Genomic DNA, 26011 nt, shown 5'->3' on the forward strand with positions numbered 1-26011 from the left:
GCGTTTCACCGTAATGCCCCGTACACACGGTCGGACTTTGTTCGGACATTCCGACAACAAAATCCTAGGATTTTTTCCGACGGATGTTGGCTCAAACTTGTCTTGCATACACACGGTCACACAAAGTCGACGGAAAATACGATCGTTCTAAACGCGGTGACGTAACACACGTACGTGGGGACTATAAACGGGGCAGTGGCCAATAGCTTTCATCTCTTTATTTATTCTGAGCATGTGTGGCACTTTGTCCGTCGGATTTGTGTACACACGATCGGAATTTGAAAATGTTATATCCTGCTCTCAAACTTTGTGTGTCGGAAAATCCGATGGAAAATGTGTGATGGAGCCTACACACGGTCGGAATTTCCGACAAGGTCCTATCACACATTTTCCGTCGGAAAATCCAACCGTGTGTACGGGGCATTAGGCTTCCTCAGGACACGGCCAAGGTTCACAGATGAGACAGAGAAGGAGATATGTCTCTCTATCTTAAATTGGAATGCAAAATTATGCAAGTCACGGTAGCATGAGAAAGTTCAATCAGCAGTAAGAAAGTATATTAGATATAGCTAAATATCTCAGCAGGGGCATGTAAACAATATTCCTAATTAAGGGAGCAGCCATTAGAGGGAGGAAGGCCAACACCGGATTCACCACTTAGATCCTGGATTTAGTATCAGCAATGCTGAAGGCTCAATACAATCCCATCGCTGCATATTCAGGATACAAATAATCCAGCGTGCCCCAGGGAGACAGCAATACACTGCACACCGTATTTTTCAATAAATTTATATTTTTTATACTGCTATATCTTCTCCACTGGTTCTTAGCCTAAAAAGTCCGCCTCCCTGGTAATACTCAGTACTACCTTATTTTGTATCCTCAATGATTTTGATATACAAATACCATACTGGTGACCCCACAATAGAAAACTTTTTCGCAGAAGGGAGTTTAACAAGACTTGTGGCCACTCATTAAGATTTGAAGAAAAGAGGTTTAACCTTAAACTACATAGAGGGTTCTTTACTGTAAAAGCGGCAAGGATGTGGAATTCCCTTCCACAGGTGGTGGTCTCAGTGGGGAGCATTGATAGTTTCAAGAAACTATTAGATAAGCACCTGAACGACGGCAACATACAGGGATATACAATGTAATACTGACATATAATCACACACATAGGTTGGACTTGATGGACTTGTGTCTTTTTTCTACCTCACCTACTATGTAACTATGTAACCACAGGACATGGTTCTAGTAATCCATGTCCTTAGTCTGCTTGTTATCAGCAAACTGTTTGCGGGCTTTCTTGTGCATCATCTTTAGACGAGGCTTCCTTGTGGGACGAAAGCCACGCAGACCAATTTTATGCAGTGTGCGGCGTATGGTCTGAGCACTGACAGGGTGACCCCCCACCCCTTCAACCTCTGCATGCTGGCAGCACTCATATGTCTATTTCCCAAAGACAACCTCTGGATATGACGCTGAGCACATGCACTCAATTTCTTTGGTTGACCATGACGAGGCCTGTTCTGAGTGGAACCTGTCCTGTTAAACAGCTGTATGGTCTTGGCCACTGTGCTGCAGCTCAGTTTCAGGGTCTTAGCAATCTTATTATAGCCTAGATCATCTTTATGTAGAGAAACAATTTTTTTTTTTCAGATCCTCAGAGTTTTTTGCGATGAGGTGCCATGTTGAACTTGCAGTGACCAGTTTGAGAGAAAGAGCGATAAACACAAAATTTAACACATCTGCTCACCATTCACACCCAAGATCTTGTAACACTAACGAGTCACATGACACCGGGGAGGGAAAATGGCTAATTGGGCCCAATTTGGACATTTTCACTTAGGGGTTACTCACTTTTGTTGCCAGCAGGTTTAGACATTAATGGCTGTATGTTGAGTTATTTTGAGGGGACAGCAAATTCACACTGTTATACAAGCTGTACACTCACTACTTTACATTGTAGCAAAGTGTAATTTCTTCAGTGTTGTCACATGAAAAGATATAATAAAATATTTACAAAAATGTGAAAATTAGGTACACCTGTTTAATTGCTTGGTAACACAAATTGCTAATCAGCCAATCACATGGCAGCAACTCAATGCATTTAGGCATCTAGATGTGGTGAAGATGACTTGCTGAAGTTCAAACTAAGCATTAGAATGGAGAAGAAAGGGGAATTAAGTGACTTGATGTGGCATGGTTGTTGGTGACAGACGGGCTGGTCTGAGTATTTCAAAAACTGCTGATCTACTGGGATTTTCACGCACAACTATCTTTAGTGTTTACAGAGAATGTTCCAAAAAAGATAAAATATCCATTGAGCAGCAGTTGTGTGGGCGAAAATGCCTTGTTGAAGTCAGAGGATAATGAGTAGACTGGTTTGAGATGGTAGAAAGGCAACAGTAACTCAAATAACTACTCGGTACAACCAAGGTATGCAGAATACCATCTCTGAAAGCACAGCACATCGAAACTTGAAGCGGATGGGCTACAGCAGCAGAAGAGTTAAGAGCAGGAAACTGAGGTTACAATTCCCACAGGCTCACCAAAATTGAACAATAAAAGACTGGAAAAACATTGCCTGGTCTGATGAGTCTCGATTTCAGCTGCAACATTTAGATGGTAGGGTTTAGAATTTGGCGCAAATAACATGAAAGCATGGATCCATCCTGCCTTGTATCAATGATTCAGGCTGGTAGTGGTGGTATAATGGTGTGGGGGATATTTGTTTGGCACAGTTTGGGTCCCTTAGTACCAACTGAGCATCGCTTAAACACAACCGCCTACCTGAGTATTGTTGCTGACCATGTCTATCCCTTTATGACTACAGTGTACCCATCTTCTCATGGCTACTTCCAGTACGATAATGCACCATGTCACAAAGCTCAAAACATCGCAAACTGGTTTCTTGAACATGACAATGAGTTCACTGTACTCCAATGGCCTCCACAGTCACCAGATCTCAATCCAATAGAGCACTTTTGGGATGTAGTGGAATGGGAGATTCGCATCATGAATGTGCAGCCGACAAATCTGCAGCAACTGCATGATGCTATCATGTCAATATGGACCAAAATCTCTGAGGAATGTTTTCAACGCCGTGTCGACTCCATGCCATGAAGAATTAAGACAGTTCTGAAGGCAAAAGTGGGTCCAACCCGGTACTAACTAGGTGTACCTAATAAAGTGGCCGGTGGGTGAGTGTGTATATATACAGGCGGTCCCCTAGTTACAAACATCCAACTTGCAAACAACTCCTACTTACAAACGGAGGGAGACAACAGGAAGTGAGAGGAAATCTACCCTTAGGAAGGGAAATTCTCTCCTGTAAGAGCTATTATGGGGAAAAGGTGTCTCCACTGATGCTTTATCACCAAGGTTTGCCTCCACAACAACCCAAAATTTTCAAAATCCAATTGTCATTGGGACAGAAAGTGAAGTGAAATCTTCTGAACAGAGGCACAGGCAGCAAAACAAATGACAGGGGTGATAACCCTTCCCTATGTTATCCAAAAAGCTTAAAAATAGTTTTTTAGCTGGAGCTACACTTAAAAAATGTACCTGTTCCGACTTACAAACAGATTCAACTTAAGAACAAACCTACAGTCCCTAACTTGTTTGTAACCCGGGGACTGCCTGTATATTAGGGATGCACCGAAATTTTGAACGCCGAAACATATCGGCCGAAAATGGCCTTTTCAGCAAAATGCCATAAAGGAAATCACGCCGATAACGGCACCGGAAATGGGATGGGGCCCCGCCCCTGGTGCCGCCCAGTACGGGGGTGTCGTTCTGGAGCGTCCCCGTCCAGTCCTCTCCTCCCTTCCCTCCTCGACGAGGTGGCTGAAAGCAAAACAGTGCTTTATCTTTGGAGGAAAGCTGTCAGCACATGGCGTTAAGGAGCAGCTTGTCGGTATGATCAGCGGGAGGAGCATTATTAGTGTGCAGCACCGCAGGGGTTAAGAGTGCAGGACTTGTTGTTTGACATGCTGTTAGAAACAGTGAGCCCGCTCGCTTTGTATCTGGTCATCAAATCAGATCGGCAGTAATTTCTCCATGTCATGAATGAGACCTTTCTGCTGCCTAGTTATTATGGCTTTAAAGCCTGTTGATGCTTTAACTGCCTCTTTCACTCTATGTTTATCGTTCAGGATTGTTTAAATAGTTGTATGCACCAGCTTCAACTCACGTGCTATTGTTTTAGCTTTTTAACTATGAGCTTCATATTTATGACCTTTACTCAAAATCAATAGCCTTCCTTTGTTTCTTGGTGCTTTCTCCCGGCAAAGTCATGCTCTTTCTTTTTGCTGACATCTTGTACTATGGGGTGCAAAATAAAGTACAATACAGTACAGTATATGGTTTTAAATACCCAGATCTCACACCACTACTGCCTCATTTAAATGCTTAAAGAAGCTTTATAAACATGCAGCCACACACATACTGTACAGTACATACACATACAGTATTGCATACTATTTAGTTTAGCACTGTACTATATACACAATACTGTACATACAGTAAAGTACAGTAAACAATAATGTACACAGTACTCATTTATAGACAAACTACTGGACCACTGTATGCACAGCAGTGTTGGAGATTGCTAGTACAGTACTGTAAATACATAGCAAAAATACTGCGAGAACTGAGAATGCGAGATGAGATGGAATGCATGTAGCCGAGACGCCGTGCTGCCCTTTCCATATTCTCACACATGAACCAGCGGAGAGCTGATCGTAAGTCCAGGCGGTCGGTAAACAGGTAAGTTATTAAGTGAGGAGTATCTGTATTGTTTTAGGTGGTTTTTTTTATGTCTGTATTGATATAGAATGATGGTGGTGCTTCTGCCAATTTTGGAGGGGCACAGGACACTATTGTGGGGGGGGGGGGGGGGGAGACATTACCATGCGGGAGGGAGGAGGACAAAAACGCGCGTGTGTGTGTGTGTGTGTGTGTGGTGGGGGGGCGGTGGGGTTGATGGCACTACATTGTGGGGGAGGCAAAGGCTGCAGAGAACACTGCAGTGGAGGAGCAGAGTGCATTACTGGGGGATGATGTGAAAGGGGGCAGAGGTCATTACTGGTGGGGGGGGTGATTTGACACAATATGTGTTCTTCATGCTGTCTTTTTATTGGGGGCTTTACTTTTATTTATTTTTTTTTAAGGGCGACAACAACACACCTCCTTTCAATGATTTTCTCCATGTTGTCCAGGTAGATCTCAACTTCTGAAAGGTTGCCTAACCCTGGTCTAGAAGGTGGGGAGAATTTCCCCAACAGGCTCTAAAACGGTTGTTACCTGTGCTGATTGTGGAGGGATTCCACTTTGCTTATAAAGTCATTGTCTTGACCTGGAATAAAGCTTTTATTTGATAGGTATCCTGGAAGATGCACTGAAGAAATATAGTCTCCAAATTCAGCTGAAAAAAAAGAAAACTTTAATAAATAATTTAAAAATCATAGTAGTTACATTGTTGTTTAACCTCACTGTTGACACCTATACAGAGTACCTTATGTACCAATGTAACTTACTGATACATGGGATTATGTGGACTATATAAATATATTTCATTATAAATACCCTGAACATTGGCAGTACTCACTGTTCCCAAAATTATTCTTAAGGAAAATGTAATCTTAAAAAAATGTCTAAAAAAACAACTAAAGTGAAATAATAAAATCAGCAAATAAAATGGCTTACCAAGAAAAATTGCATAGTGTGCAGAACTTTCTAACAATCTGTCTTATGAGCTTACTCTACCCCATATATTTCTAAATTTCAGTTCTGTATTAAAACTAGTAGACTATGTGTTTAAACAAGACAGATTACAAAAAATAACATTAAAATGTTCTGTAATCTTCCAATACACATTTTACTCCAGAGCTACAAGAACTCCCACACCCGAATCTTTCAGTGATGTTCCAGCTTTACTCATGAACAGCTTTCAAAGAAGCTTAATCCCTGTTCAAGCTAAGAAAACAGCATTAGCTCCTTGGCAAATTTGCTTGGACCACAGCCACACAGTTCATCCTAAACTGAAACAATACTTAAGTGCACTAGTCTATCTCAGAAATATGTTTAAAAGCAAATATAGAGATAAGGTACTCTAAACATTACAATACATTAAACCGCTACATATACGTTAGAATGCATAGTATAGATTTACTAAAGCATACCAAAAGGTAACCCTGTGTTTACAAGCAAAAAATAAAATGAGCCTACTGAAATAAGTCAGATATTTGTAGGAATTAAAAATGAAACATTATTTTAATAATATATGAAAATATAAATCATTCAATAATTGAATAGCATGCTGATTATTAAAATACCTCCGTGCAAGCCATATTTCTACATTTTAAATATAATACACAAACATATTATATACACATACTCACATTCACATTCTGTTTTTGTTTACAAATGATTTTATTGAGTTAAAGACAAAAATAGAGAGAAAGCAAAACCAGTCAATGGAAAAACAAACTGGAAGGACATGTTATCACTTAGTAAAAGTAAAGGATTAAGTGAAACAAATCAGTAAACAGGACTTGCATGTCCTGTACATGACAGAAAATGAGTCAATACACTGTGTAAAGGTAATATAAGAAAGCAGTAAAAAATGGTAATACATAGGCTCCTTTCACACAGGGCAGATTTCCTAAGGAATCTGTTCTGATCAGCAGGGGTTCAATTCACAGATTCCCTCATGATAGGAGCAGAGCAGGCAGATGACACATCTGTGAAAGGACAAAACAGAAAGCCCCACCTAAGTGTAGTATTAAAAGAACAATTTAATCAAAAGATCGGAGATGAGGAGATGGCCAGGATACACACAGAAGGATGGCTACAATTGGATAGACAGACTAGGCGCTTGGACGTCAGCTCCTTCTAAAGGCCTGGGGCTGTACTGCAGTAAACAGCCATTTATATTGGATTGTTGGCTGTGGGACAAACACAGTCAGCAAGTCCATGAAAAATAAGAAAGAAAAAAACAAACATTTGTAACAGCACTGAGTAACTAAATAGCAAATGGTGGGAGAGGGGAGATTAACATATGAAGCTATATAAAGCTAATAAAAGTTCTCCCACCATTTATTAGTATGTTGATATCCCCTCTCCCAATATTTTCTTTTTAGTTTTCCCCATTTAATTAGTGCTGTTACAAATGTTTGTTCTTTTTCTTTCTTGTTTTTCATGGACTGCATTTCAGTATAAATGGTTGTTCGTGCAGTACAGCCCCAGGCCTTTAGAAGGAGCTGACGCTCCGAGCGCGTAGCCTGTCTATCCAAGTGTGCTCATCCTGTGTGCATACTGGCCGTCTCCCCGTCTCCAGTGAGGTCATATCCGCCCTGCGGTTCACGGTGGTTCTCCCAGCTTCTCTGGACGCTATCCTGTTACTACACAGCACCAGCAACTTTTGTGGTCCCCGTGTGTAGCACGATGTCCATGAGATGGATCAGAGGGGCTTCTCCATGCACCAGATGAGCTTACTTTTATTTTTGTGCTTAATCTTTTGATTAAATTGGTTTTTTAATACTATACACAGGTAGCACTTCCTGTTTTGTCCTTTCATTTGATTTCACAGAGCTGGCTTTTCTCTCAGGATGGCTGCCACCATTAGATTTCAATTGATTTATTGGACTTATGGACTCATTATCAGCTTGTTTATTTATTTGATTCTATTTCATGTGCCCACAGATAATTGTGATTATCCATAAGGTTTTCATTGTGTATGTTTATGTTCATGTTTATTTTGTGTGCTGCGACAGTTATCTTCCTTTTTCCTTTTTGGATGACACATCTGTGTCCGCTCAGTTTCTGCAGTCCCACTTCCATTAAAAATCAGTAAATAAATGGTATGGTACATTTTCTTCATAATTTTAATAGACTCCATATGCAATATTACTTGAGAGCATGTTACTGAGTCAGAACTACAGTTAAGAGCAATAACCCACTGAATGGCACTAAACAAGAGCACAATAACCTTTCACAGGGTGAAGGCACATCAGGGAAAGAAGCAAGCAACAGGCACATTGGCATCATTCTCCTTCCAGAGAAGTTCAATGGGAAGCTGGATCTGCATTGGAATTATCTACCCAGGATTGCTAAGATAGGCTCTCAAACTTCCATAAATGTACGCATTCAATTTTAGTTGGAGAAACCGCTTTTAAGCTCCATACCAGGTGGTGCAATGACTCCAGCGAAACTTCATGTGATTTTTAAGTTGGTTCCTGCCAAGTACTTCAGGGGATGCCCAGTTTTTTTGGTGCTGTAAAATTGGAAGCCTATAATTTGTGCTGTTTTACTAGCCACTTGTTGCCACTATGGATACAATATTTTACAGCACCAAAAAACTGGGCATCCCCTGAAGTACTTGGCAGGAACCAACTTAAAAATCACATGAAGTTTCGCTGGAGTCATTGCACCACCTGGTATGGAGCTTAAAAGCGGTTTCTCCAACTAAAATTGAATGCGTACATTTATGGAAGTTTGAGAGTCTATCTCAGCAATCCTGGGTAGATAATTCCAATGCAGATCCAGCTTCCCATTGAACTTCTCTGGAAGGAGAAGACCGTTAAGAAAGCAATCTAGGGGTTTATTTACTAAAGGCAAATCCACTGTGCACTACAAGTGCACTACTAGTGCACTTGGAAGTGCAGTCGCTGTAGATCTGAGGGGGACATGCAAGGAAAATTAAAAAAACAGCATTTTTGCTTGTACATGATTGGATAATAAAATCAGCAGAGCTTTCCCTCATTTCAGATCTTCCCCTCAGATCTAAAGCGACTGCACTTCCAAGTGCACTTGTAGTGCAAAGTGGATTTGCCTTTAGTAAATCAAACCCATAGTGTTGAAATCATACCCCGGTCCCTAGGGGAGGAAAAGCATATCTGCTCAAAATTATTAGGTGGGGATGTTGTGGTCAGTGCATAATGGGTACTATAAAAGCAGGGGCGGACTGACCATTCGGGCACTCGAGCACTGCCCGAGGGCCCCATGCCACTAAGGGGCCCCATCAGGGTTGCCAGCCTCAATAAAACCAGGGACAGTATGTAAAAATTCCCAAGAATTATAGCTGCCCGCCTCTCCAGTACCTTTTCAGTGTGTATTCTGTGTGTGTATGCTGTATGTGTGTGCGTGTATACTGTGTGGCCCCATAATCTATTGCCTGGGGGCCCCATAATCTCCTATTGCCCAGGGGCCCCATAATCTCCTATTGCCCGGGGGCCCCATAATCTCCTATTGCCCGGGGGCCCCATAATCTTCTCCTATTGCCCAGGGGCCCCATGAGTTGACAGTCCGCCCCTGTATAAAAGTGTTGTTTTTGCCAATATTTGATGCCCTCAGAATTATGGAGTCATAAAATTGTTGAATTTGAGGAAGGCTCAAAAATCAATCAATCAGTGAATTTAGAGAAACCAGGTTATGGTCAACCTAGTGCAAAAGGTGTGGCTGCCAGAAAATTAACATCTCCCAGAAAGGATGCTAATGGAAAGGCAGAACATGTGAGTCTTTATTTTGTGTTACTGTATATAAAGGCCATAAATCAAGGTCTCTAACATCCATCAGCTCCGTGATGTCATCATGGAGGAGTGGAAGAGGACTCAAGTGGCAAACTGTGAAGCTCTGGTGAACTCCATGTCCAAGAAGGTTAAGGCAGTGCTGGAAATTAATGGTGACCACACAAAATATTGACACTTTGGGCCCAACTTGGACATTTTCACTTAGGGGTGTACTCACTTATGTTGCCAGCATTTTTTAACGCCCGTGTGTTGAGTTATTTTGAAGGGACAGCAAACGTACACTGTTACAGAATCTGTACACTCACTACTTTACATTGTAGCAAAGTGTCATTTCTTCAGTGTTGTCCCATAAAAAGATATCTTAAAATATTTACAAAAATGTGAGGGGTGTACTCACTTTTGTGAGATACTATGTATGTGTGTGAAGAGTAGAGATGGGCCGAACACCCCCCTGTTCGGTTCGCAGCAGAACTCCAGAACAATGGAAAATTTCTGGCATACAATTGCATTAGGAGAGGCTAAATCTATAGGACGGATTTGGACGCTTGTGCATTTACCACCAACCTGCTCAAATTGCTTAGCTTGTGTCAGTTTATGACAGATACTCTTTTTAGCTATTTGAAGGTATTTGAAATCCCAGATAGGCTCCCTGCCTCTACTGTTTCCCATCAGATCAGCCAACTTCTCATAGTGCCTTTATGTTTGGGATTGATTATGTATGTTAATACGTCTTTCTACTACTTTTTGCACAAACACCAGATTACCCCCCAGAAGGCACTCTCATTTTGCCCTCAAAAGAAAGAGGTAGAGAGGAGTATGATAACTTGATTTATAGATTTCAAAGAGAAACAGCTATATGTAGTTTATTCAAAAGCTGAAGATGGATACAGGCATAAAAAGTGAAACATGTTTAGATAGAAAAGAGGGCAGGTGGAGAATTCCAGGTAAATAAGAAAGAAAAGAACACAAATAATTATAAAAATGTTGACAGTTCTAACATGTTAAAAAAAATAGTGAGTTGAAGAATCGTTTTGGACATGTCTACCTCTTCTAGGACCAGAAAAGACAACAGCACATTGGCCTTAAGAAATACATTCTACAAACACTACTGTCCAAGACATATAATGTCATATAATCATCAGTGGGATGAGCATCTTGCTAAATCTTATGAAAGTGGGCCAAGAGAATGGAACTATACAAGCTGCAATACAAAGGGGGATGCATTGACGAAGGTTCCTTAAATTTTTTTAATATGACTTGAATTTTAACCACTTAAGGACCGAGCCTCTTTTTGAGATTTGTTGTTTACAGGTTAAAAACAGTTTTTTTTTTTGCTAGAAAATTACTTAGAACCCCCAAACATTATACATTTTTTCCAACACCCTAGAGAATAAAATGGAGGTCTTTGCAATGCTTTCTGGCACACCGTATTTGGGCAGCGGTCTTACAAGCGCACTTTTTTGGGAAAAAATACACTTTTTTGAATTAAAAAATAAGGCATCAGTAAAGTTAGCCCATTTTTTTTCATATAGTGAAAGATAATGTTACGCAGAGTAAATTGGTACCCAACATGTCGCGCTTAAAAATTGCACCGCATCGTGGAATGGAGACAAACTTTTACCCTTAAAAATTTCCATAGGTGACGTTGAAAAATTTTACAAGTTGCATATTTTGAGTTACAGAGGAGGTCTAGTGCTATAATTATTGCTCTCGCTCAACTGTTCTTTTAAAAAAAAAAATTGTGTCACTTTTATTCCTATTACAAGGAATGTAAACATCCCTAATAGAAAAAAAACAGCATGGCAGGACCTCTTAAATATGAGATATGGGATCAAAAAGACCTCAGATCTCATATTTACACTAAAATGCAATAAAAAATAAAACAAATAGTTATTTAAAAAAAAAAAAAAAAACGCGGTTTACCGCGTTTGGCATCTGAACTAATTTTTTTGCCTTAAAAAAAAAAAAGGCCTATAAACGCAACTGCCTAAAAACGACAGTAAATGAACCTGTGTACATGTACACATAAGATAACAATGAATGAGTTCAGGGGCAGTTGAAAAAAGTGTCCAACTGCCTCTGAACGTCCGTTTAGCAGCAGCAGTCTACAAGGGGCATTAGGACGTATATTGGTGTGCGGCGGTCTGCAAGTGGTTAAAGGAGTTCACTATATTTCATTTTTAGTGGAACACCACACACCTATAAGTAAATATTCATTTGATGCATAAAGCAAGCAAAAAGGTTACTTATTATATCTATTTACTAGGACCATGAAATAAGGTTATACTTGGGGGAGACACACCATTCAAACATTTCAGGGTGAAAGGCAGTGGTTGTTTTGAGGAGTTCACCAACTCCAAAAACATACAAGTCATTTCTTTTATTCTTCTTTTCAGGAAATATTGTTACTGCTTATCTACATACAAAAAAAGCATGTTTATATTGTCTTAATCATGGGCAAGTTTTTTTTTAGTTTTTTTTTCTTGTGGAAAGAATAAGTAATTGCTTGTATATAAGAACAGCCTGAGAACAACATGCATACAGAACAGTCACCTGGAAAAACTTCCCTCTAAACACCAAGAGGTTCACACATAAAATAAAAAAGGGAAAAGAAAACACAGAAACTCAAAACTAAAAAGTCACTTCTCATGTATAAAATGTAAAGTTCATTGTTACTTACATGGACAAGCATTTCTCTGCAAGCAAACATAGTGACCTGCATATTTACATGTACACACTGACTTATATCAGCACTGGTCCAATTTGTGTAGTATTACAGGCAACACTGGAATGTATTGTGCATACTGCATATTTTTAAAAGGCCTGGTAGATTGCCTCACCCTTATTATGGAACAAATGCAAGATACTCATGCTCTCTCCCTGGTCATACAAAAGATCTGTCCCGCACACCTTAAAATCTTCTCTAAAAAAAAAAAAAAAAAAAGAAGGTCTTTATTGATGCTTGTTCAGTATGTTATACATCACAGGTGCAACTATCAGGGCTTCCTTCATCAGATATAAGTGACATGTCACTTTACCTGATGAAGGAACTCCTGGTGGTTCCAAAATGTTGCACCTATGCTGTATAACATGCTGAAAAGTAGGGTCCGTGCACACTGACTTAAAAATTGCTGCTTCTACTGGAGTTTTGCATTTTTTTAATGTAGAAGCAGCTCAGTACCCGGTTGGACCCCCTTTTGCCTTCAGAACTGCCTTAATGCTTCATGGCATAGATTCAACAAGGTGTTGAAAACATTCCTCAGAGATTTGGTCCATATTGACATTACAGCATCACACAGTTGCTGCAGATTTGTCGGCTGCACATTCATGATGCAAATGTCCTGTTCCACCACTTCCCAAAGGTGCTCTATTGAGATCTGGTGACTGTGGAGGCCATTGAAGTACAGTGAAGTACAGTGAACTCTTGTCATGTCAGTCTGAGATGATTTGAGCTTTGTGGCATGATGCATTATCCTGCTGGAATTAGCCATCAGAAGATGAGTACACTGTAGTCATGAAGGGACGGACAATACTCAGGTAGGCTGTGGAGTTTAACCGCTTGCCGACCAGCCGCCGCAGTTGTACTGCGGCAACATGGCTCGGCTGCGCGAATCGCCGTTATGTTACGTCGCTTCTTTTTGTGGCCACTAGAGACGCGTGCGCTGCTCGCCCCCAGAGCCGATGCGAGTGCCGCCGGGCTCCCACGATCGCTCGAGACACGGTGAAAACCGGGATCTCTGTGTGTAAACACAGAGATCCCGGTTCTCTGAGGGGAGAAGAGACAGATCGTGTGTTCATACAAAGTATGAACATTGATCTATCTCTTCCCCTAGCAAGTCCCATCCCCCCTTCAGTTAGAACATGCGTAGCAGGGAACACAGTTAACCCCTTGATCGCCTCCTAGTGTTAACCCCTTCACTGCCATTGACATTTTTACAGTAATCAATGCATTTTAATAGCACCGATCGCTGTATAAATGTCAATGGTCCCAAAAATGTGTCAAAATTGTCCAATCTGTCCGCCATAATGTCGCAGTCACGATAAAAATCGCCGCCATTACTAGTAAAAAAAAATAATAATAAAAATGCTATAAATCTATCCCCTATTTTGTAGACGCTATAACTTTTGCGCAAACCAATCAATATACACTTATTGCGATTTTTATTACCAAAAATATGTAGAAGAATACATATTGGCCTAAACTGAGAAAAAATTAGCTTTTTTATAAAAAAAAAAAAAAAAATGGGGATATTTTTTATAGCAAAAAGTACAAAATATTGTGTTTTTTTTTTTTCCAAAATTGTCGCTCTTTTTTTGTTTATAGCACAAAAAATAAAAACCGCAGAGATGATCAAATACCACCAAAAGAAAGCTCTATTTGTGGGAAGAAAAGGACATCAATTTTGTTTGGGTACAAAGTGTGCCAAGAAAATATCCCCCACAACATTACACTACCACCACCAGGATGGATCCATGCTTTCTTGTTGTTTACGCCAAATTCTGTCATCTGAATGTTGCAGCTGAAATTGAGACTCACCAGAACAGGCAATGTTTTTCCAATTTCTATTGTCCAATTTTAGTGAGCCTGTGCGAATTGTAGCCTCAATTTCCTGTTCTTAGCTGACAGGAGTGGCACTCGGCGTGATCTTCTGTTGCTGTAGCCCATCTGATTTAAGGTCCAATGTGTTGTGCGTTCAGAGATGGTATTTTGCATACCTTGGTTCTAATGAGTGGTTATCTGAGTTACTGTCACTTTTCTATCATCTCGAACCAGTCTGCCTATTCTTCTCCGACCACTGTCCTCCCAACAAGGCATTTTTGTTCACACAACTGCCGCTCACTGGAATTTTTTCTCTTTTTCGGACCATTCTCTGTAAACCCTAGAGATGGTAGTGCCTGAAAATCCCTAGTAGATGCGGTTTTGAAATACTCAGAGCAGTCCGTCTGGCACCAACAACCATGCCACGTTTAAAGTCACTTAAATCCCCTTTCTTCCCCATTCTGATGCTTGGTTTCAACAAGTAGTCTTCACCACATCCAGATGCCTAAATGCATTGAGTTGTTATCATGTGATTGGCTGACTATTAATTTATTTTACCAAGCAGTTGAACAACTGTACCTAATAAAGTGGCCAGCGAGTGTAAGTGTCCATGCACATTAGGACGATTAGAGGCATTTTTTAGGCTCAGCGATTAGAGGCAGGAAAAAAAAACCTCCTGGTTTGTGTTTTTGATAGGAGCTTTCTGACAAAAAAAGTGCTAAACTCTCCTAAACTGTGTACAAATATTTTTATGACTCTCCCTGGTCATGCCACCCGTTACCATCAGCTGATTTCATGCTAACAGAAATCGTCACGTTCCCTGATTTAAAATTGCACAGTCCATAGCTGTGAAGTTACTAGGCCAGTACACAACGAGTGAAGGGGAGGCCAATCATAGAACAGTATATACTGGAGATTAATCATACTACACACTCCCACATTTTTGGTAAATGATTTTGTTTACAAAAAATATCCTGCTCTCAAAAGTTACCATATTACCCAAATGGAGTTTTCACTATAGAGGCTTAGAAAAACTGTTGATTTCATTATAAATGTCAGGATTGCTCATTTAAGACATACTTGCATCCAAAATTCCTAATTCAGTTTTGGACAGAGCATGGATGAAGCTATAATACCTGTAAGATTTTTTTTTTTTTGCTGTCTGCATGTCCGTTGGGGAGATTTTAGCTCGCTGTCATTCAGGACATGACTCAGGAAGACATTGATAAATAAGACAGCATTTTGGTACATTGAGGAAGGATTCGATCAAATGGTGATTTGTTTTTATTGTGGTCCTGTATTCCTGTCTTTCTATGTGATAAATAAAACCCATTATAGATTGCTCCTCAGTTTATTTATGAAGAATATATTTTAATAATCTGCATGCCAGTGAGCATGTTTGTTTCAGAAATCAAGAAGGATAAAAACAAACAAAAGTAAAATTACTTACATTGTACAGCATATGACGCGAGAACAACAGCCGAGTTTAGTGGACATGGTAACCTAGAAGGGAACATGTATTCTGAATGGTTGACGCAGATACAATAACATAGCAATCTAAAAATGTACAAATTCTGACATATTTGCTTTTTTCTACATGCCTATAATATTTACATATTATGTGTAGTTTTACAAACTACATAGGACTATACAGATCATTGCTGCAGAGAAGCTTTCAATGTAATATATCTAATAATAAATATCTTCAACTTGGAAGGCTAACCCCAATCATCAACATACACACAGCATACGCAGCTGCAAAACGGTGAGAAAAGTAAACCAACACTAAATGGACCAACCCCAGCACAGTACTATAATGACAGAGCCAGAAGCATAATCAGTACCATACTAATAACAACCAGAAGGATAATCTGTGCCATACCAATACAACCAGAAGCATAACCAGTACAGTATTGCTACAACCAGAAGCATATTTGGGAAGGAGGTAACTATACTTTGCGCCTTGAGATTTGTTAGGCCCCTTCTTAAAGTGATTGTAAAGCCTTAAGGTTATTCACCTTAATGCATTCTATGCATTATAGGCTAACTTTACCTTTGTTCACATTTTTTTTTTCTCTCTAAATTCTAGCTCCTCTATAGCATTAATGTGCTTCTTTTGCAAAAATAAAACAGCTTTCCATTTATTTTACACACACTTACCTCACTGTCTTTATGGATGTTTCAAAACACTGCTAGATTACTTCTGCCTTACTTCCTGGACAGACTTCAGGCCATGAAACAGGAAGGAGTTGACCAGCTGAGGGCAGATGATGCAGGGTGTGTGTTAATGAGATGGTCAAGATCCTACCTGTATCATGACCTAAAGTCTCTTCAGGGAGTAAGGCAGAAGTAATTGAGCAGTGTTTTAAAACATCCATAAAGTTGACAGTGAGGTACACGTGTGTAGAATAAATGGAAAGCTGTTTTATTTTTGCAAATTAAGTACATTAATGCTATATTGGCACATAGGGGAGCTGGAATTTAGAAAAAAAAAAGTGAACTTATCCTTTAAGTTGAAAATCTGTCTGTGCTGTGGCAATGGACACAGCAGCAGGACTCGGGAGGGAGCCCCCACGTTTGCCTCCATGGAAAGCGACTTTCTGTGGGGGCACCTGATGAAGAGGAGGGGCCTGGAGTTCTGACAGGTGACCCCAGAAAAAGAGGATCGGGGCTGCTCTGTGCAAAAGCATTGCACAGAGCATGTAAGTATAGAAATGGTTGTTATTTTTATAAAAAGAAATTGGAAAGTTTAGTATCATTTTAAGCCTCGGTTCACACTAGATGTGGTACAAATTTGCAACAAAATCACAACCCGTTCATGCAAACTGATTGTGAAATGTATGTTAATGACATCCAAAATCGGTTTGCAAAATGCAGTGTGATTTGCAGAATCGGATTGCATGGGTGCGGACAAAAAAGAAGGGTCCTGCACGAGTTTGATGTGAAAGCGATGCGATTTGAGCCATACAAATCCATGGCTCAAATTCCACCCCAGAGACACTGCATGTAATTTGCACAGGAATGTGTTGCGAATCCTGTGCAATTTACATGCGGTGTCCCGCACCGCATCAGTGTAATCCTGGGGCTTAAGATAATGCTTTTTTGCTCTTTTTTCCTTATAGAGCCTTATGGCTTGATGTTTGAACACATGCATGGGACTTTCCTTCCAACGGTATGCTTTCCCCCTGTGATGATACCTATATATGGGATATAGGGGAGTATATACTGTATACTTAATCTATTGTACAGTATGACATTTTTTTGGGCTATTATCTACCTAATGTTTTTGATTATAGGGTGCCAAGTTTGTGATAGCCTTCTGGTCCAAACCCCCTCATGCCTGTCCGGTTGATACACCCCTTGTGCAGCATCATCTATCTGTACTTATATGTGATCATTGTAAGTAGTATCTATGTTGATATTCACCATATGCCTAGTTGTATACTCGCTCTTGGATATCATTGTTTATCAGTGTTTTATCATTAGCACCTTAAAGTCACCTGAAGAAGCGCAATCTACAAAATGTGTTGAGTTGAAGCATCTCCTTTCTTACCCCCATTCTTCCAGTGATATCTGATCTGTATTCTCCATTATGTAAAATATTTGTGGGTGGGATATGCAAGGTGCTTTGCACTCTAATATGATCACTTTTTTGTGACTGTGATGCACATTTCAGTCTTTTACGCAGCAGTCTTTGACTACTTTTAACATATAAGCTTTAATTGATGTATGATTTTAGAATAAATTAGTATATTATGCCCATTCCTGAGGGTGCTGGCACCTGAAAAGTCCAATGTCTTTTCTATGTTTTTGCTATCTATAATCTATACTATACTGATACGCCTAGAAGCATAATTAATACTGTACTGATAAAAACATAATTAGTACTGTACTGATACACCAGAAGCATAATTAATACTGTACTGATACAACTAGAAACCTAATCAGTACTGTACTGATACAACCAGAAGTATAATTAGTCCTGCACTGATACAACCCAAAACATGTTTGTACCATCATATACAGTTGTGCTCATAAGTTTACATACCCTGGCAGAATTTATAATTTCTTGGCCAATGAATATATGTGAATATATATATATGAATGAATATGAATGATAACACAAAAACTTTTCTTTCACTCACGGTTAGTGTTTGGCTGAAGCCATTTATTATCAATCAACTGTGTTTACTCTTTTTCAATCATAATGACAACAGAAACCACCCAAATGACCTTGATCAAAAGTTTACATACCCTGGTGATTTTGGCCTGATAACATGCACACAAGTTGACAAAAAGGGATTTGAATGGCTAAAGGTAACCATCCTCACCTGTGATTTGTCATGGGGAAAGCAAAATAATTATCAAAGGATCTGCGGGAAAAGTTTCAAGATGCAAAGAAAACCCCACAAATAACTACAGGTGAAATACAGAACTCTGAAAACATGTGGTGTGGCTGTTTCAAGATGCACAATAAAGGAGGCACTTGAAGAAAGATGGGCTGCATGGTCAAGTCGCCAGAAGAATACCATTACTACGCAAATGCCACAAAGTATCCCGCTTACAATAAGCCAAACAGCACAGAGAGCCTCAAACCTTCTGGCACAAAGTCATTTGGAGTGATGAGACCAAAATTGAGCTTTTTGGCTACAAACATAAACGTTACATTTGGAGAGGAGTCAACAAGGCCTATGATGAAAGGTACACCATTCCTACTATGAAACACGGAGGTGGATCGCTGATGTTTTGGGGATGTGTGAGCTACAAAGGCACAGGAAAAAATTCATGGCAAGATGAATGCAGTATGTTATCAAAAAATACTGGAGGAACATTTGCATTCATCAGCCAGGAAGCTGCGCATGGGACGTACTTGGAGATTCCAACATGACATTGATCCAAAACAAAAGGCCAAGTCAACCTGTCATTGGCTACAGCAGAATAAAGTGAAGGTTCTGGAGTGGCCATCTCAGTCTCCTGACCTCAATATCATTGAGCCACTCTGGGGAGATCTGAATGAATGAATGAATGAGCGACTTATATAGAGCTATCTATGCAAACTGAATTGCCTCAGAGCGCTTTTGCCGCCGGTGTCCATCTGCGGTATAGCACAGTCCTTTACCCCATAGGGTCCCGACGCGCTTACAAACACATAGACATACACATGTGCAGTTCTTGCAAGACAGCCCAAGAATTTACAGGAACTGGAGGCTTTTTGTCAAGAGCAATGGGCAGCTTTACCATCTGAGAAGATAAAGAGCCTCAGTCGAAAATACCACAAAAGATTTCAAGCTGTCATTGATGTTAAAGGGGGCAATACACGGTATTAAGAACTGGGGTATGTAAACTTTTCATCAGGGTCATTTGTGTATTTTCTGCTGTCATTATAATTTAAAAAGAGTAAACACAGTTGATTGATAATAAATGGCTTCAGCCAAACATTAACCATTAGTGAAAAAGTGTTTTTGTTATCATTCATATTCTCTGAAAAATGGCCAAGAAATCATAAATTCTGCCAGGGTATGTAAACTTATGAGCACAACTGTAGCATTGTATATGTGAACTTGGAAGCTTACACAGGGCATATCACTTTACTGTACTCCCCTGAGTGAATAGGGTGGTGTGGGAGCCAAGAAAACATACTGGCGTGGCCAATGAAACTATCAAATTACCTAATACGTTGCATTATGCGGTCAAAGTACAGGTTCACATTCACAGCAAGGCTTTTACTTTGATGTATGATGTGTGTTAAGTTGTTAGCTGCATTAATGCATTCCAATAATTACGAATGTGCTGCCAAGACTGTAATTATCCAAAAATTGTACACAGCCCTTTATTGTCAACGCAGTGCACTAAAATGCAAGGAAAGTGCATTGTAATTCTCCACTTTGCATATGCGTTGTCCACTACTGCATAGTGCAATAGGATGCCATTCACAATGAATAGCACCGTGTATACCATGTAGTCCCCTTTAGAGCAGTAACGTGTGGTAAAAAGAACATTTAACGCACATTACCTTAAAGCGTATATATCTGAATGGACCCTTTTTAGTCCTTCATCAGCAGCTTACTTTTAGTTTATAATGTACAACATAAAACTCACCTACTCTGTCTCTCTTTCTTCAGGTGGCTGACATTGGGCATGGTTTTAGTCTGGAGACTTGGAGTGAGAATGGGCAACAGTGTCGCTATCAACTTCCGGTTTCCAGTCGGGCACAGCAGAGTATGTGTGGACGGGCATGGGAGGGCCAGAGGCAGCACAGTACAGTATTGCTGACTTCCTGTCTGCACAATTTACCCATGTAAACTCAGTATGATGTACAGGAGTAAAGTGTGCAGGTAGGTGGCACTGTACTGGCTCAGCAGCACTGATATATCTGAAATCTTGCCCATTGAAGGAAAGCCAGATCAGATCATATAGCATTAAGAACACTAGCCAGCTCAAGAGGTCTTTGTCGCTCACTTTCACATCATAGCTGGGGCTGGGTTTTTGTGAACTAGTAATAGTTTACATAGGAGCTGGCAAGGGGCTAGTTTAACACAGTATGGTGGTTTGACAGAGGCATTAAAGCCTTGCTAGGTGCTGGCACTGGGTGTCATGGCTTTAGAAATCCAGCCTGAGAGCCAATCTGGAAAAGCCCACTTATATTACCAATAAGACCAGAAGATTGTGTTTGAGCTGTGGGGGAAAATATCCACAATCAAAGATAAAACAAATTAATTCCAAGCAGATGGTGCTTCTGTTCAAACTAAGGCCCCTTTCACACTTGTGCGACCTGAAAGTTGTGCGATTTTGGTCACGATTTGAAGCAATGTCTGTAATCTTGAGGTCTATGGACCTCAAGTTGCATCAAAGTCAGACCAAAATAGTACAGGGAGTACTTTGAAGTCGCACATAAATGAATGGTACTCATTGGAAATCATGGGGTACGAATTTGTCATGTGACACTGCAGTCACAAGTCAAGTGTGAAAGGGGCCTAAAGCCAGATTCTGACAGCTGTAAGAGAAGAGTGATTACTTTCTAACCAATGGGATGTGTGCTGTGAAAAATGTCAGGATGAGTAGAGCTACAAGAGTGCCATCTCATTGCCTGTTTTCAACTGTATTGATTTTCTGTACACCATAGGGTGCATAAAGTTTAACTGGTGCAGCTCATAGCAAATACATTTGTCATAGTATGGAGGCATTCAGATTTGGCTAAAAATTTTATCACAGTCCTATTTAAACAGATGGCAAAAGCTGTTGCATTATTTTTGAGGATTGCCCCAGGTTTTGGGCAAGTGAGCTGCACTTAGAATTCTATGGAAATTACTGCAGAACTGAAAGCAAACAGAATATGGATAAAGACAAAGTCTGTGAACATACTTAGAAGGATTCATTATTTCCTAATCGACTGCAGACAACACATTTAACTAGATTAATACTTTACTTATTAGATATATCTTACCTTCCCTCTAAAATGTCACTTTTAATTTGCAGGAAATATAAGTGTCTGAAAGACAAATTTTAACATAATTATAAACATCCCAGAAAGACACAGTGGAAACCAATGTGACAGTAAAGTTAGAGCAAAAACATGTGTTTAACACCACGGCTCATCGTGTTTACACAACATTTTCACTGTAAACTGTAAAATACATCAGATAAAGAAATAATATAATTATGTTTTCATAATAAACTAAAACCTATATTTTTACCCACAAAACTGGATACCACAACTAAGCAAATTATCGGATTTAATTAAACCAGAAATTATGCACATGTTGTTCCGTGATCATTCTATGGAAATGTAATTACACTGTGCCCAAAATAGAAATTAAATATCAATTACCTTTGTAGCTACACTAGAAAAAAACAACTTAATTATAAACTGCAGGTGTGCCACAGCAATTTAAGTTCAGCAATGCTTTATGTAATAAGGAGGGAGAAACAGTCATTCAGAATTATATAAGACTAAACTATTTGTAAGTGATATCCGCGAACATGCAGTATTAAATTAAAATATTAGCACATAAAGACAGTGCAACCCCAAATTAATATATATATTTTTTTTCAAACAAACAAAAATGTATAATTCTGTATTAAAATGCAATATACAGCAGCACAACACTACAACGAAAATATATGTAACTAAACAAATCTAACTAACCCTAACACAAAAACAAAAATGTGCACAAAAAAACCAAACAAATACAAAAATGTACAGTGAGAGAAAAAAGTATTTGACCCCCTGCTAATTTTGTACGTTTTCCCACTGACAAAGAAATGATCAGTCTATCATTTTAATAGTAGGTTTATTTTAACCGCTTCCCGACCAACCACCGCAGTTATACTGTGGCAGGTTGGCTCCCTTGCGCGAGCCGTTGTAGCTACGTCAGCTCACGGGGTCGGGATAGCAGGTACGCATCCGCTGCACAGCGGAGGTGCCAATGCTCGTGACCAACGATCGCGATGACCACCGGCCATGAGCGATCGTGAGCAGGAGACACAGATCAGGAAAGAGTGTGTGTAAACACACTTCCCTGTTCTGTTCTGACAGGAGTGACAGATCGTGTGTTCCTATTAGCTAGGAATCACGTTCCGTCACTTCCTCTAATCAGTCCCCTCCTCCTTCAGTTAGAATCACCTCCCAGGGAACACAGTTAACCACTAGATCGCCCCCTAATGTTAACCCCTTCACTGCCAGTGACATTTTTGCAGTAATCAATGTATTTTTTATAGCATTGATCGCTGTATTAATGTCAATGGTCCCAAAAATGTGTCAAAATTGTCCGATGTGTCCGCCATAATGTCGCAGTCACGATAAAAATCACAGATCGCCGCCATTACTAGTAAAAAAAAAAAAAATAAATAATAAAAATGCTATAAATCTAGCCCGTATTTGTAGACGCTATGACTTTTGCGCAAACCAATCAATGTGCGCTTATTTTACCAAAAATATGTAGAAGAATACATATCGGCCTAAACTGAGAAAAAAATCTGCCTTTTAAAAAAAAATGGGGATGTTTATTATAGCAAAAAGTACAAAATATTGTGTTTTTTTTTTCAAAATGGTCACTCATTTTTTGTTTATAGCGCAAAAAATAAAAACCGCAGAGGCGATCAAATGCCACCAAAAGAAAGCTCTATTTGTGGGAAAAAGGGACGTCAATTTTGTTTGGGTGCAACATCGCACGACCGCGCAATTGTCAGTTAAATCGATGCAGTGCCGAATCGCAAAAAGTGCTCTGGTCAGGAAGGGGGTAAATTCTTCCGAGGCTGAAGTAGTTAACAGTGAGAAACAGAATAACAACGAAAATCCAGAAAAATGCATTTCAAGAGTAATACATTTATTTGCATTTTAATGAGTGAAATAAGTATTTGACCCCTTCACAAAACATGACTTGTACCTGGTTGCAAAAGCCTTATTGGCAATCACAGAGGTGAGACATTTCTTGGCCACCAGGTTTGCACACATCTCAGGAGGGATTTTATCCCACTCCTCTTTGCAGATCCTCCCCAAGTCACTAAGGTTTTGAGGCTGACGTTTGGTCACTCGAACCTTCAGCTCCCTCCATATGTTTTCTATGGGATAAGGGTGTGGAGACTGGCTAGGCCACTTCAGGACCTTAATGTGCTTCTTCTTGAGCCACTCCTTTGTTGCCTTGGGTCATTGTCTTCTTTGAATACCCATCCACGACCCATTTTCAATGCCCTGGCTGAGGGAAGGAGGTTCTCACCCAAAATTTGACGGTACATGGCCCCATCCATCGTCCCTTTGATGCGGTGCAGTTGTCCTGTCCCCTTAGCAGAAAAACACTGCCAAAGCATAATGTTTCCACTTCCATGTTTGACAGTGGGATGGTGTTCTTGGGGTCATAGGCAGCATTCTTCCTCCTCCAAACACGGCGAGTTGAGTTGATGCCAAAGAGCTTGATTTTGGTTTCATCTGACCAGAACACTTTTACCCAGTTCTCCTCGGAATCATTCAGATATTCATTAGCAAACTTCAGACGGGCCTATACATGTGCTTTCTTGAGCAGGGGGACCTTGCGGGTGCTGCAGGATTTCAGTCCTTCACGGCGTAGTGTGTTACCAATTGTTTTCTTGGTGACTATGGTCCCAGCTGCCTTGAGATCATTGACAAGATTCTCCCGTGTAGTTCTGGGCTGATTCCTCATCGTTCTCATGATCATTAAAACTCCACCAGATGAGATCTTGCATGGAGCCCCAGACCGAGAGAGATTGACAATTATTTTGTGTTTCTTCCATTTGCGAATAATCGCACCAATTGTTTTCACCCTCTCACAAAGCTGCTTGACGATGGTCTTGTAGTTAATTCCAGCCTTGTGTAGGTCTACAATCTTGTCCCTGACATCCTTGGACAGCTTTTTGGTCTTGGCCATAGTGTATATGTCCTGCGGCCCGTCGGTAAGTGGTTAAAGTGATATTAAAGTCTTGTTTTTTTGTTTAACCACTTGCCGCCCGCCATATAGCAAAATGACGGCGGCAAAGTGGTTTCAATATCCTGACCGGACGTCATATGACGTGATCAGGATATTGAGCCGCTGCACGCCAATTGTTGTTGCGGTGTGTCAGTCTGACACACCGCAACGCCGATCTAGGTAAAGAGTCTCTGACGGAGACTCTTTACCACGTGATCAGCCGTGTCCAATTACGGCTGATCACAATGTAAACAGGAAGAGCCGGTGATCGGCTTTTCCTCACTAGCATCTGACAGACGCGAGTAGAGGAGAGCCGATCAGCTGCTCTCCTGACATGGGGGGGTCTGTGCTGATTGTTTATCAGCACAGCCCCCCCTGGGATCCCTCCAGGACCACCAGGGAAGCCGCCCAGGACCACCAGGATGGCCACCGCACTGGACCACCAGGTATGCCCCCTAGACCCCCAGGGAAATACCAATATGTGCCCAGGCAGCTGCCAATCTGTGCCTAGGCAGCTGCCAGTGCCCACTCCAATGCCTACCACTGCCAGTGCCACCAGGGATGCCTATCAGTGCCGCATATCAGTGCCCATCAGTGCCACGTATCAGTGCCCAGCAATGCCGCCTATCAGTGTCCATCAGTGCCCAGCAGTGCCGCCTATCAGTGCCACCCTATCTGTGCCCATCAGTGTCGCCTATCAGTGCCCATCAGTGCCAACCAGTGCCACCCATGAGTGCCCATCAGTGCTGCCTATCAATGCCCATCAGTGCTGCATATCAGTACCACCCACCAGTGCCGCCTACCAGTGCCCATCGTCAGTGCCCGCTCATTGGTGCCACCTCATCGTTGCGCCGTATCAGTGCCTGTCAGTGCCGCCTTATCAGTGCCCATCAGTGAAAGAGAAAACTTACTCATTTACAAATTTTTTTAACAGGAACAAAAGCAAAACTTTTATTTTTTTCAAAATGTTCGGTCTTTTTTTATTTGTTTAGCAAAAAATAAAAACCGCAGAGGTGATCAAACACCACCAAAAGAAAGCTCTATTTGTGGGAACAAAATGAAAAAAATTTAGTTTGGGTACAGTGTAGCATGACCGCGCAATTGTCATTCAGACTGCGACAGCGCTGAAAGCTGAAAATTAGTCTGGGCAGGAAGGTGTATAAGTGTCCTGTATTGAAGTGGTTAAGAATAACAAACATGTTATACTTACTGTACATGCTTTGTGTAATGGTTTTGCACAGAGCAGCACCTAATCTCCTCTTCTCGGGTCCCTCACAAGCGCTCCTGGCCCCTTCCTCCTGCCGAGTGCCCCCACAGCAAGCAGCATTGGCTCAATGACTTTGACAACAGAGGGAGCCAATGGCGCATGCTGCTGTGTCTCAGCCAATCAGGAGGGAGAGCTGAGGCTCTTGTGCAATATCGCTGGATTGAGATGGGGCTCAGGTAAGTATTAGGGGGGCTGCTGCACACAGAAGGTTTTAGAATGCATTAAGATTAAAAAAAAAAAAAAAACTTCT

The 26011-nt window shown here is 40.7% G+C and overlaps 1 protein-coding gene across 4 annotated transcripts in view; it reads right to left on the reverse strand.

Annotated features, from left to right (window-relative positions):
• The window catches only part of PTPN3 (protein tyrosine phosphatase non-receptor type 3), a 366738-nt gene that overhangs the window by 174118 nt on the left and 166609 nt on the right, over window positions 1–26011 (reverse strand). For all 4 annotated transcript variants that reach the window (XM_073630792.1, XM_073630794.1, XM_073630793.1 and 1 more), the window contains exons 6-8: window positions 21518–21562; window positions 15524–15576; window positions 5308–5428 (exon numbers count right to left, since the gene is read on the reverse strand). In XM_073630792.1, the coding sequence (XP_073486893.1) occupies window positions 5308–5428; window positions 15524–15576; window positions 21518–21562 (219 nt within the window). The remainder of the gene's footprint in view (window positions 1–5307; window positions 5429–15523; window positions 15577–21517; window positions 21563–26011) is intronic.

This window comes from Aquarana catesbeiana, linkage group LG05 (genome assembly GCF_042186555.1).
Source record: "Aquarana catesbeiana isolate 2022-GZ linkage group LG05, ASM4218655v1, whole genome shotgun sequence".
Classification (NCBI taxonomy): domain Eukaryota; kingdom Metazoa; phylum Chordata; class Amphibia; order Anura; family Ranidae; genus Aquarana; species Aquarana catesbeiana.